This window comes from Macaca fascicularis, chromosome 3 (genome assembly GCF_037993035.2).
Source record: "Macaca fascicularis isolate 582-1 chromosome 3, T2T-MFA8v1.1".
Taxonomy (NCBI): Eukaryota; Metazoa; Chordata; class Mammalia; order Primates; family Cercopithecidae; genus Macaca; species Macaca fascicularis.
This window is the reverse complement of record NC_088377.1, coordinates 49,830,186-49,841,407: the sequence shown is the minus strand read 5'-3', so window position 1 is coordinate 49,841,407 and position 11,222 is coordinate 49,830,186. Positions and strand designations below refer to the sequence as shown.

General features: G+C 52.3%; 1 protein-coding gene across 2 annotated transcripts; it reads left to right on the top strand.

Moving 5' to 3' along the window:
* Positions 1-5: 5 nt before the first annotated feature.
* Positions 6-9,679, top strand: MOGAT3 (monoacylglycerol O-acyltransferase 3). 2 transcript variants are annotated; one of them, XM_045389609.2, is made up of 8 exons: positions 6-367; positions 806-943; positions 1,162-1,269; positions 1,373-1,443; positions 2,832-3,036; positions 3,279-3,453; positions 5,665-5,867; positions 5,956-9,679. In XM_045389609.2, exons 1-8 carry the CDS (start codon positions 310-312, stop codon positions 6,108-6,110), a joined length of 1,113 nt encoding a protein of 370 aa, XP_045245544.2. In that variant the 5' UTR covers positions 6-309; the 3' UTR covers positions 6,111-9,679. The 2 variants fall into 2 exon arrangements, with proteins under 2 accessions (XP_045245544.2, XP_065397810.1); XM_065541738.1 differs by lacking the exons at positions 6-367; positions 3,279-3,453 and having other exon boundaries at positions 651-943; positions 5,665-9,679.
* The last annotated feature ends 1,543 nt before the right edge of the window (positions 9,680-11,222 follow it).

The window sequence follows — 11,222 nt, the reverse complement described above, 5'->3', positions numbered from 1 at the left end:
GAGGAGGAGGACGATGAGGAGGAGGAGGAAGAAGAAGAAGAAGGAGAAGGAGGAGAAGGAGGAGAAGAAAAAGAGGAGGAGGAGGAGGAGGAAGAAGAAGAAGGAGAAGGAGGAGAAGGAGGAGAAGAAAAAGAGGAGGAGAAGGAGGAAGAAGAAGAAGGAGGAGGAGGAAGAAGAAGAAGAAGGAGGAGAAGGAGAAGAAGAAGAGGAGGAGGAGGACGATGAGGAGGAGGAGGAAGAAGAAGAAGAAGAAGGAGGAGGAGGAGAAGGAGGAGAAGGAGGAGGAGGAGGAAGAAGAAGAAGAATTAAATGTGGGAAACAGACCTGCAGCCTATGTGTGTGTATTTGCACAGCAGGGGAGGTCCAGGTAGGGGTAATTCCTGGAGATGTGGACCAGGCCCTGCCCCCCAACTAGAGGTCAAATAGTCTCAGCAGGGCTCATGGCCCCTGCCAGAGCCTGGGACCCAATGGCTGGGCTAGCCAGATCACTCTTGTCCACTCCAACATCAATTCCTGGGACACTCATGTGTCACCTCTCCCTTGCACACCCTTTACACCTCCCAGCCCCACCCAGCAGCCAGCCCAGGCTGGTAACTGACAGGAAGTTCAAAGATCAGGCTGAGAAAAAACCCAGTGACATCTGGGGCTCTGAATCCAAAGGTCTCCCCACTCACACACCTGGGGACACACGCTACTCCGGGAGGTGATTTGCGACTTAGCCAGGCCCCCAAGGTTGGGCTGCTGTACGGAGAAAGTCTGCCCAGGTCCACATCCGAGCCTTCATCGTTTGTCCTCCGGGTTCTAGGGTCCTGCTGGAAGAGGGGAGCTTCTACAATGGGAGTTGCCACGGCCCTGCCGCCCCCCACCACCTCCAAAACCCTACAGAAGCAGTATCTAGAAGCAGTGGGCGCCTACCAATATGTGCTCACTTTCCTCTTCATGGGTGAGAGCAGGGGAGGCATGGGTGCCTGGGGTCTGCCAGGGGAGTAGGCCTTGGAGGGAGAGTGGCTGGGCTGCTGGCTTGCATGCCTAAGGACAGTGAGCAGGTGACTGGTCTGGGAGAGGGCCTGGTTGATCTGAAGGGGAGGAAGGGAAGGGAGCAGCTGGAGGGAATGATGGAGTTTCAGAAGTGAACTCTTTTCTTCCTCATCCTTCACCCAGGCCCTTTCTTCTCCCTTCTTGTCTTTGTCCTCCTCTTCACATCACTCTGGACCTTCTCTGTTGTTTACTTGGTGTGGCTCTACGTGGACTGGGACACACCCAACCAAGGTGAGCTCCGGATGGGGGCCCAGGTAGCCAGAGATGGTGGGGACATGGGGGTTAAGGGGAGGTGGCTCCAGGGGTTCTTCCACCAGTATCTCATTGTCTGCAGGTGGAAGGCGTTCGGAGTGGATAAGGAACCAGGCAATTTGGAGACAACTAAGGGACTATTATCCTGTCAAGGTGATGGGTCACCCTGAAGAAACTGCTTCCTCCCTCTCCCCATCTCCCACACCTAGGAGCCCTTCCCTGTGCTGGGGCCTGAGCTCCTTGCTGCCTAAACTCAGGCAGGGGACAGGGAATGGATGGTGGGGTTTTTTTTGTTTTTTTGTTTTTCTGTTTTTTTTTTTGAGACAGAGTCTCGCTCTGTCACCCAGGCTGGAGTCCAGTGGCGCGATGTCGGCTCACTGCAAGCTCCGCCTCCCGGGTTCATGCCTTTCTCCTGCCTCAACCTCCCGAGTAGCTGGGACTACAGGCGCCCGCCACCATGCCCGGCTAATTTTTTTGCATTTTTAATAGAGATGGGGTTTCACCATGGTAGCCAGGATGGTCTCGATCTCCTGACCTCGTGATCTGCCTGCCTTGGCCTCCCAAAGTGCTGGGATTACAGGCATAAGCCACCACACCCAGCCTTGTTTTAAGACCGAGTCTCCTTCTGTTGCGGAGGCTGGAGGATAGTGGTACAATCTCAGCTCACTGCAACCTCCACCTCCTGGGTTCAAGCTATTCTCATGCCTCAGCCTCCCTAGTAGCTGGGATTATAGGCGCCCGCCACCATGCCTGGCTAATTTTTGTAGTTTTAGTAGAGACAGGTTTCAACATGTTGGCCAGGCTGGTCTCAAACTACTGGCCTCAAGTGATCCAGCTGCCTCGGCCTCCCAAAGTGCTGGGATTACAGCCATGAGCCACCGCGCCCGACTTGGGAGTAGATGATGTTCAAGAGTGGGCCCTTGGTGGGGCACCATGGCTCATACCTATAATCCCAGCACTTTGGGAGGCCGAGGTGGGAGGATCGCTTGAGCCCAGGAGTTAGAGGCTGCAGTGAGCCATGACTGCACCACTGTACTCCAGCCTGAGCAACAGAGTGAGACCCTGTCCCTAAAAAAATAAAATAAAAAATAAAAAGAGGCTGGGTGCGGTGGCTCAAGCCTATAATCCCAGCACTTTGGGAGGCCAAGGTGGGCAGATCACAAGGTCAGGAGTTCAAGACCAACCTGGCCAACATGGTGAAACTGCGTCTCTACTAAAAATACAAATACAAAAATTAGCTGGGCATGGTGGCACGTGCCTGCAATCCCAGCTACTAGGGAGGCTGAGGCAGGAGAATAGCTTGAACCTGGACGGAGAGGCGGAGGTTGCAGTGAGCCGAAATCGCGCCACTGCACCTCAGCCTAGTCTACAGAGTGAGACTCCGTCTCAAAAACAAACAAACAAACAAACAGAAAACAAACCTGGGCCCTTGACCGTATCTGAAGAACCTTTAACTGGGAACTCTGTTGGGGTGGAGGGCCCCTCTTTTCAACCAGTGTCTTGCCTTCCATCCTCCATTCATCCTGCTTAACACCCGGAAGCTGGTGAAAACGGCAGAGCTGCCCCCGGATCAGAACTACGTGCTAGGCGCCCACCCTCATGGGATCATGTGTACAGGCTTCCTCTGTAATTTCTCCACCGAGAGCAATGGCTTCTCCCAGCTCTTCCCAGGGCTCCGGCCCCGGTTAGCCGTGCTGGCTGGCCTCTTCTACCTCCCGGTCTATCGCGACTACATCATGTCTTTTGGTGAGCCCAATGGGAGGAGGCGACTCCTAACCAGATGTTCCCCAGCCCACCTGGGATCCCCCCCCATAATAAGTCCCCCACCCAGGACAGGGGCCAGCCTGAGCATTGGCCAGACTTGCAGTGAGAATTTGGGTAGGTTCCCTGCCTTGGAGATGGGGATGGCTTTAAACTGAAGGCTGGGTGAGGGGCGGGGGTGCCGTGGAGGCAGATGAGGACTACTTTCCACCTCCTCCTGCCCACAGGACTCTGTCCCGTAAGCCGCCAGAGCCTGGACTTCATCCTGTCCCAGCCCCAGCTCGGGCAGGCGGTGGTCATCATGGTGGGGGGTGCGCACGAGGCCCTGTATTCAGTCCCCGGGGAGCACTGCCTCACGCTCCAGAAGCGCAAAGGCTTCGTGCGCCTGGCGCTGAGGCACGGGTGAGTGCGCGGGCAGGCCCTACCTGTCAGTTCTCTGCTGGTTTATGCCCTCTCTCAGTCCCCAGACATCTAGGTCCTTGCAGGGGGCATCTGGGTCCCCAGAGACCAGCGCCGTGCCCTGCACCGAGGCCCACGTGGGCTCTCCAGGGCATGACTCGGTGCCAAACATGGGGCCGGCTTACCCCAGCCTCCCTTCCACCTCCGTGGAGACAAAACCATAATGCAAATAGCAGGGCCCTCGGGCTCAGAAGCCCTGTCTTCCCTCTCTGACCCCATCTCAAAAGCAAAACCTTGTGCTTGTTTCTCTTTTTGTTATTGTTGTTGAGACAGAGTCTGGCTCTGTGGCCCAGGCTCGAGTGCAATGGCGTGGTCTCGGCTCACTGCAACCTCCGCCTCCCCGGTTCAAGTGATTCTCCTGCCCCAGCCTCCAGAGTAGCTGGGACTACAGGCGCCCACCACCACACCGAGCTAATTTTTATATTTTTAGTAGAGACGGGGTTTCACCATTTTGGCCAGGCTGGTCTCAAACTCCTGACCCCAAGTGATCCGCCCACCTCAGCCTCCCAAAGTGCTGGGATTACAGGTGTGGTTAGTCACAAAACCCACAGTGCTGGGATTATAGGCGTGAGCCACCATGCCCAGCCAGACTTGTTTCTTTACTTGTGAAGAGGGCTGATACCTACCTTGCCACAATGTTGTTATTGCAAAGACTGAGAGAAAATGACTATGAGAAGGCCCACTACACAATTCAAGAAGAGTGAGTCCTGGCTGGGTGTGGTGGTTCACACCTGCAATCCCAGTGCTTTGGGAGGCCAAGGCAGGAAGATCTCTTGAAGCCAGGAGTTCAAGACCAGCCTGGGCAATATAGGGAGACCTCATTCTCTACAAAAATATATTTTAAAAAAATTAGCCAGGTGTGGTAGTGCTCGCCTGAAGTTTCAGCTACTTGGGAGGCTGACGTGGGAGGATGACTTGAGCCAAGGAGGTTGAAGCTGCAGCGAGCTATGATTGTACCACTGCCCTCCAGCCTGGGCAAGAGAGCAAGGCCTTGTCTCTTTTTTAAAAATTTAATTTATGTATTTATTTTAAATTTTCTAATTTTTAATTTTTTTAATTTTTGGAGATGGAGTCTTGCTCTGTTATCCAGGCTTGAGTGCAGTGATGCGATCTTGGCTCACTGCAACCTCTACCTCCTGAGTTCAAGCAGTTCTCCTGTCTCAGCCTCCTAAGTACCTGGGATTACAGGTGCACATCACCACATCGGTTAATTTTTGTATTTTTAGTAGAGATGGGGTTTCACCATATTGGTCAGGGTGGTCTTGAACTCCTGACCTCAGGTGATACACCCACCTGGGCCTCCCAAAGTGTTGGGATTACAGGCGTGAGCCACCGCGTATAGCTATTTATTTTTTGAGAGTCTCACTCTGTCACCCAGACTGAAGTGCAGTGGTGCGATCTTGGCTCACTGCAACCTCTGCCTTCCAGGTTCAAGCAATCATTATTATTATTATTATTTTTTTTTTTTTTTGAGACGGAGTCTCGCTGTGTCTCCCAGACTGGAGTGCAGTGGCACGATCTCGGCTCACTGCAAGCTCCACCTCCCAGGTTCACGCCATTCTCCTGCCTCAGCCTCCCGAGTAGCTGGGACTACAGGTGCCTGCCACCACACCCGGCTAATTTTTTGTATTTTTAGTAGAGACGGAGTTTCACCGTGTTAGCCAGGATGGTCTTGATCTCCTGACCTTGTGATCCACCCGCCTCGGCCTCCCAAAGTGCTGGGATTACAGGCGTGAGCCACCGTACCCAGCGTCAAGCAATTATTGTACCTCAGCCTCTGTAGTAGCTGGAATTACAGGTACGCACCTCCACACCTGGCTAATTTTTATATTTTCGCAGAGACGGGGGTTTCACCATGTTGGCCAGGCTGGTCTCCAACTCCTGACCTCAAATGAGCCTCCCCTCAACCTCCCAAAGTGCTGGGATTACAGGTGTGGTTAGTCACAAAACCCTGTCTCTAAAACAAAGAAAAAGAACAAGAAAGAAACGTGAGTCCTGTCTTCTAGATCTTTCTTTGTAGCCATAGTCATATGCTTTGAATGGCCCTGGAAAGTAGCATCTGGATGTAGTGGGAGGGACTTGCAGCCTCTGGGGGTGCCCATCTGGGAGCAGTCCAGCAGCCTGAGCCCCCTCTTCTCTCTTGCTCATTCCCAGGGCGTCCCTGGTGCCCGTGTACTCCTTTGGGGAGAATGACATCTTTAGACTTAAGGCTTTTGCCACAGGCTCCTGGCAGCATTGGTGCCAGCTCACCTTCAAGAAGCTCATGGGCTTCTCTCCTTGCATCTTCTGGGGTCGCGGCCTCTTCTCAGCTACCTCCTGGGGCCTGCTGCCCTTTGCTGCGCCCATCACCACTGTGGGTGAGTGCCCACCTCCCGGGGGACAGCCACCAGCCGCTGAGTGGGCATCAGGGACCCCTCACCCACCTATGTCTCCCTCTCCCTGCAGTGGGCCGCCCCATCCCGGTCCCCCAGCGCCTCCGCCCCACTGAGGAGGAAGTCAATCACTATCATGCCCTCTACATGAAGGCCCTGGAGCAGCTCTTTGAGGAGCACAAGGAAAGCTGTGGGGTCCCCGCTTCCACCTGCCTCACCTTCATCTAGGCCTTATGCTGAGCCCCTGAGCCTAAGGCACTGAGACCTCCATCCACTGTGGACTCCATGCCTCCAATAAAAGGTAGTTCTGGGCCCAGCGCAGTGCCTCATGCCTATAATCCCAGTACTTTGGGAGGCCGAGGTGGGAAGATCGCTTGAGCCCAGGAGTTGAAGACCAGCCTGGGCAACATAGTGAGACTTCATTTCTACAAAAATTAAAAAATAATATTGCTAATTAGCCGGGCATGATGGCATGTGCCTGTGATCCCAGCTACTCGGGAGGCTGAGGCAGACCTGCTTGAACCCAGGAGGTGGAGGTTACAGTGAGCTGAGATCGCACCACTGTACTCCAGCCTGGGCAACACAGCAAGACTCAATCTCGAAAAAAAAAAAAAAAAGTTGTTAAAGCTATAGTAGGCTGGGTGTGGTGGCTCATGCCCATAATCTCAACACTTTGGGAAGCTGAGACAGGTGGATCACCTGAGGTCAGGAGTGCAAGACCAGCCTGGCCAACATGGCAAAACCCCCTCTTTACTAAAAATACAAAAAGTAGCCGGGCATGGTGGCTCATGCCTATAATCCCAGCTACTCGGGAGGCTGAGGCAGGAGAATCGCTTGAAACCAGGAAGCAGAGGTTGCAGTGAGCTGAAATCGCACCACTGCACTCCAGTCTGGGCAACAGAGCGAGATTCCATCTCAAAAAAAAAAAAAAGTTGTTAAATCTATAATCGTTCTGGAAGTGAAAATGGCCAGGCATGACTCACCCCCATCCTGATGTGCTGCAAAGCCGCTGCCTTAGGTCGGGTATCAGGACCCTGAACTGTCCTCCCAGTGAGAGTTCAGTCTGTGGCATGACCTTGGACAAGCCTCTTCCTTTTGCCTGTTTACTTCTTTGTCCATAAATAAAGGCATCTGCTTAGCAAAGAGCTGTTGCGCATTGAGGTGGAGTTAGGAGGGAGGATCTGTGGAGGGGCAGGCTTTGAAGAGTGAACAGGATTTAGGTGGAGGTGAAGTTAGGGTAGATGGTGGAATTCCAAGAGCTAAAGGTAAGAGCCGTGAAGGACACTTAACAGGACGGGGAAATGGTACCATCGCCAGTGAAGGAAAGATAGAGTTAAGAACACAGCTTACGGCCAGGCGCCGTGGCTCATGCCTGTAATCTCAGCACTTTGGGAGGCCGAAGCAGGTGGATTATGAGGTCAAGAGATCAAGACCATGCTGGACAACATGGTGAAACCCTGTCTCTACTAAAAATACAAAAATTAGCTGGGCGTGGTGGTGCTCTCCTGTAGTCTCAGCTACTCAGGAGGCTGAGGCAGGAGAATCACTTGAACCCTGGTGACAGAAGTTGCAGTGAGCCAAGATCATGCCACTGCACTCTAGCCTAGCCAATAGAGTGAGACTCTGAAAAAAAACAAACAAAAAAAAAGGCCGTGCGCGGTGGCTCAAGCCTGTAATCCCAGCACTTTGGGAGGCCGAGACGGGTGGATCACGAGGTCAGGAGATCGAGACCATCCTGGCTAACATGGTGAAACCCCATCTCTACTAAAAAAAAAAAAACCAAAAAACTAGCCGGGCGAGGTGGCGCGCACCTGTAGTCCCAGCTACTCGGGAGGCTGAGGCAGGAGAATGGCGTAAACCCAGGAGGCGGAGCTTGCAGTGAGCTGAGATCCGGCCACTGCACTCCAGCCTGGGTGACAGCGGGAGACTCCGTCTCCAAAAAAAAAAAAAAAAAAAAGACAGCATTCTTTTTTCTCTTTCTTTCTTTTTTGCTCAGTATTTGAGTTTAGCATTTGGCTCAAAATTACAGATGTTTATGAAGATTAAATGAAGATTAAATCTTAATTAAGATCTAAGGATTTAGAACAAAGACTGGCACAAAATAGGAGCCAGTCAGCATTTGTATCATCATCCTCACCACTATCATCCTTATAGGCACGGTACTGGTAAAGTGAAGGGGTGAGACTAAATGGTCTAAGAGCCCTGGTGTGGCCAGACATGGTGGCTCACGCCTGTAATTCCAGCATGTTGGGAGGCTGAGGTGGGAGAATCACTTGAGCTCAGGAGTTTGAGACCAGCTTCAGCAACACAGTGAAACCCCATGTCTACGAAAAATACTAGAAATTAGGGCCAGGTGCGGTGGCTTATGCCTGTAATCCCAGCACTTTGGGAGGCCAAGGCGAGAGGATCAACTGAGGTCGGGAGTTCCACACCAGCCTGACTAACATGGAGAAACTCAGTTTCTACTAAAAATACAAAATTAGCTGGGCGTGGTGGCACATGCCTGTAGACCCAGCTACTCAGGAGGCTAAGGCGGGAGAATTGCTTGAACCCAGGAGGCGGAGGTTGTGATGAGCCGAGATCACACCATTGCATTCCAGCCTGGGCAGCAAGAGCGAAACTCCGGCTAAAAAAAAAAAAGGAAGAAAGAAAGAAAGAAGAAAAATACTAGAAATTAGCCAGATGTGGTGGCTTATGATTGTCATCCCAGCTACTTGGGAGGCAGAGATGGGAGACTCTCTTGAGCCTAGGAGGTCAAGGCTGCAGTGAGCTGAGATCATACCACTGTACTCCAGCCTGGGTAACAAAGCGAGACCCGTCTCAAACAAACAAACAAAAAGAGCCCTGGGGTGGTCACAGTATCCGCCAACTTTGGTCAATCCTATTTGCTGGCTGGCTTTGTGTATTCAGGACTTCATCAAGAATAACTCATTGGAATGTAATTGGAATGTCCTGTATTTGCTTCTACCATCCTGTAAAATTTATTTGTGGGAATAATTTTCCCTTTATTGGATGAAAATCTGGGCAGTCCCATGACTTCCCTGGGTCATTCTCAGATAATAAGTTCTACATTCATTTTAAGTTGGAGCATAGAAATGTTTCGTTCAGGCCAGGCACGGTGGCTCATGCCTGTAAGCCCAGCACTTGAGGAGGCCGAGGCAGGAGGATCACCGGAGACCAGGAGTTCAAGACCAGCCTGGCCAACATAGTGAAACCCTGTCTCTACCAAAAATACAAAAATTAGCTGGGCATAGTGGTGGGTGTCTCTAATCCCAGCTACTCTGGAGGCTGCGGCAGGAGAATCGCTTCAACCCAGAGGCGGAGGTTGCAGTGAGCCAAGATAGCACCATTGCACTCCAGCCTGGGCGACAGAGTGAGACTCTGTCAAAAAATAAAAATAAATCAGCTCTGGGTTTGAGTAACCTCAGCCTGGATACCCCTGGAGTACAGGCAGGCCTCGACGTGGCCACTTGTTCTTCCCTCTTTCCTGCTGTGGGAGCATTCAACCAGTCACAATCCGGCCAATAGATTTCTCTAGTGGGCACATTTTCCAGACACTGGGGATGGGCTGGGTGTGGTAGTACTCATCTGTCATCCCAGAGTTTGAGATGCCAAGGTGGGAGGATCGCTTGAGGCCAGGAGTTACAGGCTGAGCCAAGACTGCACCACAGCACTCCAGCCTGGACAACAGAGCACAATCCTGTCTTTTAAAAAAGGGGAAGAAGCAGCAGCGTTGGCGGCGTTATGAGCTCAGCCTGTCGCTTTCTTTCGGGGCTATTCTCTCCTGCCATCCTCCATGTGGCCACCAGAGGGCGGTCTCTACACAGAAGGCAAATCTGTCCCTCTTCCTTGAAGTCCTTGGGAACGGCTAGCCAGCCTCTGCCTATAGGCTGGGTCCAAGGTGCGGCCCCACCCGGGGCAGACGACCCAGAACTGCTTGTTCTTGCAAACCAGGCTGTGTTTCAGCCCTGGGCGTTACTCAGGCTGTCTCCTCCCACCTGAGGGACCCAGCCCCTCTTATCTGGAAGGGGACTTTCAAGACTCAGTTTCGGTTCCATTTCCAAGACACCTTCCCCAACCTGCCAACCTGCCGGGCTGGTCCAGGGCCCTCCTCGCCATCCGCATAGCTCTGCTTAAAGATCTATCACGGGCCGGACGCGGTGGCTCAAGCCTGTAATCCCAGCACTTTGGGAGGCCGAGACGGGCAGATCACGAGGTCAGGAGAAGGAGACCATCCTGGCTAACACGGTGAAACCCCGTCTCTACTAAAAAATACAAAAAACTAGCCGGGCAAGGTGGCGGGCGTCTGTAGTCCCAGCTACTCGGGAGGCTGAGGCAGGAGAATGGCGTAAACCCAGGAGGTGGAGCTTGCAGTGAGCTGAGATCTGGCCACTGCACTCCAGCCTGGTCGACAGAGCGAGACTCCGTCTCAAAAAAAAAAAAAAAAAAAAAAAAAAAGGTCTACCACGACCTTCTCCAGGCTGGCCAACATGGCGAAAACCCATCTATACTAAAAATACAAAAATTAGCTGGGCATGGTGACAGGTGCCCGTGATCCCAGCGACTTGGGAGGCTGAGGCAGGAGAACCACTTGAACCCAGGAGGCGAAGGTTGCAGTGAGCAGAGATTGTGCCACTGCACTCCAGCCTGGATGACAGGGTGAGACTCCATTTCAAAAAAAAAAAAAAAAACTATCACGTATTTCTGTGCTTTTTGGTTGTTTGTTTTGCTATTTTGTTTTTTTGACACAGGGTCTAGCTCTGTCACCCAGGCTGGAGTGCAGTGGTTCTACCATTTTGCTCGGGCTGGTCTTGAATTCCTGGGCTGGAGCAATCCTCCTGCCTTGGCCTCGCAAAGTGCTGGGATTACAGGTGTGAGCCACCGCACCTGGCCCTCTGTGTTGCTTTAAAACAGCAATTTATCAAAAAATTAAATAACTTGAACATCAGTAAGAAAGGCAACTTCAGGCTGGGCGTGGTGGCTCACGCCTGTAACCCCAACACTTTGTGAGGCCAAGGTGGGCGGATCATGAGGTCAAGAGATCGACACCATCCTGGCCAACATGGTGAAACCCCGTCTCTACTGAAAATAGAAAAATTAGCTGGGTGTGGTGGTGTGCGCCTGTAGTCTCAGCTACTCGGAAGGCTGACGCAGGAGAATCACTTAAACCTAGGAGGCGGAGGTTGCAGTGAGCCGAGATTGTGCCATTGCACTCCAGCCTGGCGACAGAACAAGATTCCATCTGAAAAAAAAAAAAGAAGAAAGGCAACTGCATTGGATTGAGACATATTAAACATGCTTCAATCCATGGGTTCTTTTTTTTTTTTGAGACGGACTCTG

Excerpts from the sequence above, each read along its gene's own strand:
- MOGAT3 (XM_045389609.2), top strand. The coding sequence starts at position 310 with ATGTGGGAAACAGACCTGCAGCCTATGTGTGTGTATTTGCACAGCAGG. Across the intron at positions 368-805 it reads GCACAGCAGGGGAGGTCCAG|GGTCCTGCTGGAAGAGGGGA; the intron begins GTAGGGGTAATT and ends TCCGGGTTCTAG. Across the intron at positions 5,868-5,955 it reads TGCGCCCATCACCACTGTGG|TGGGCCGCCCCATCCCGGTC; the intron begins GTGAGTGCCCAC and ends CTCTCCCTGCAG.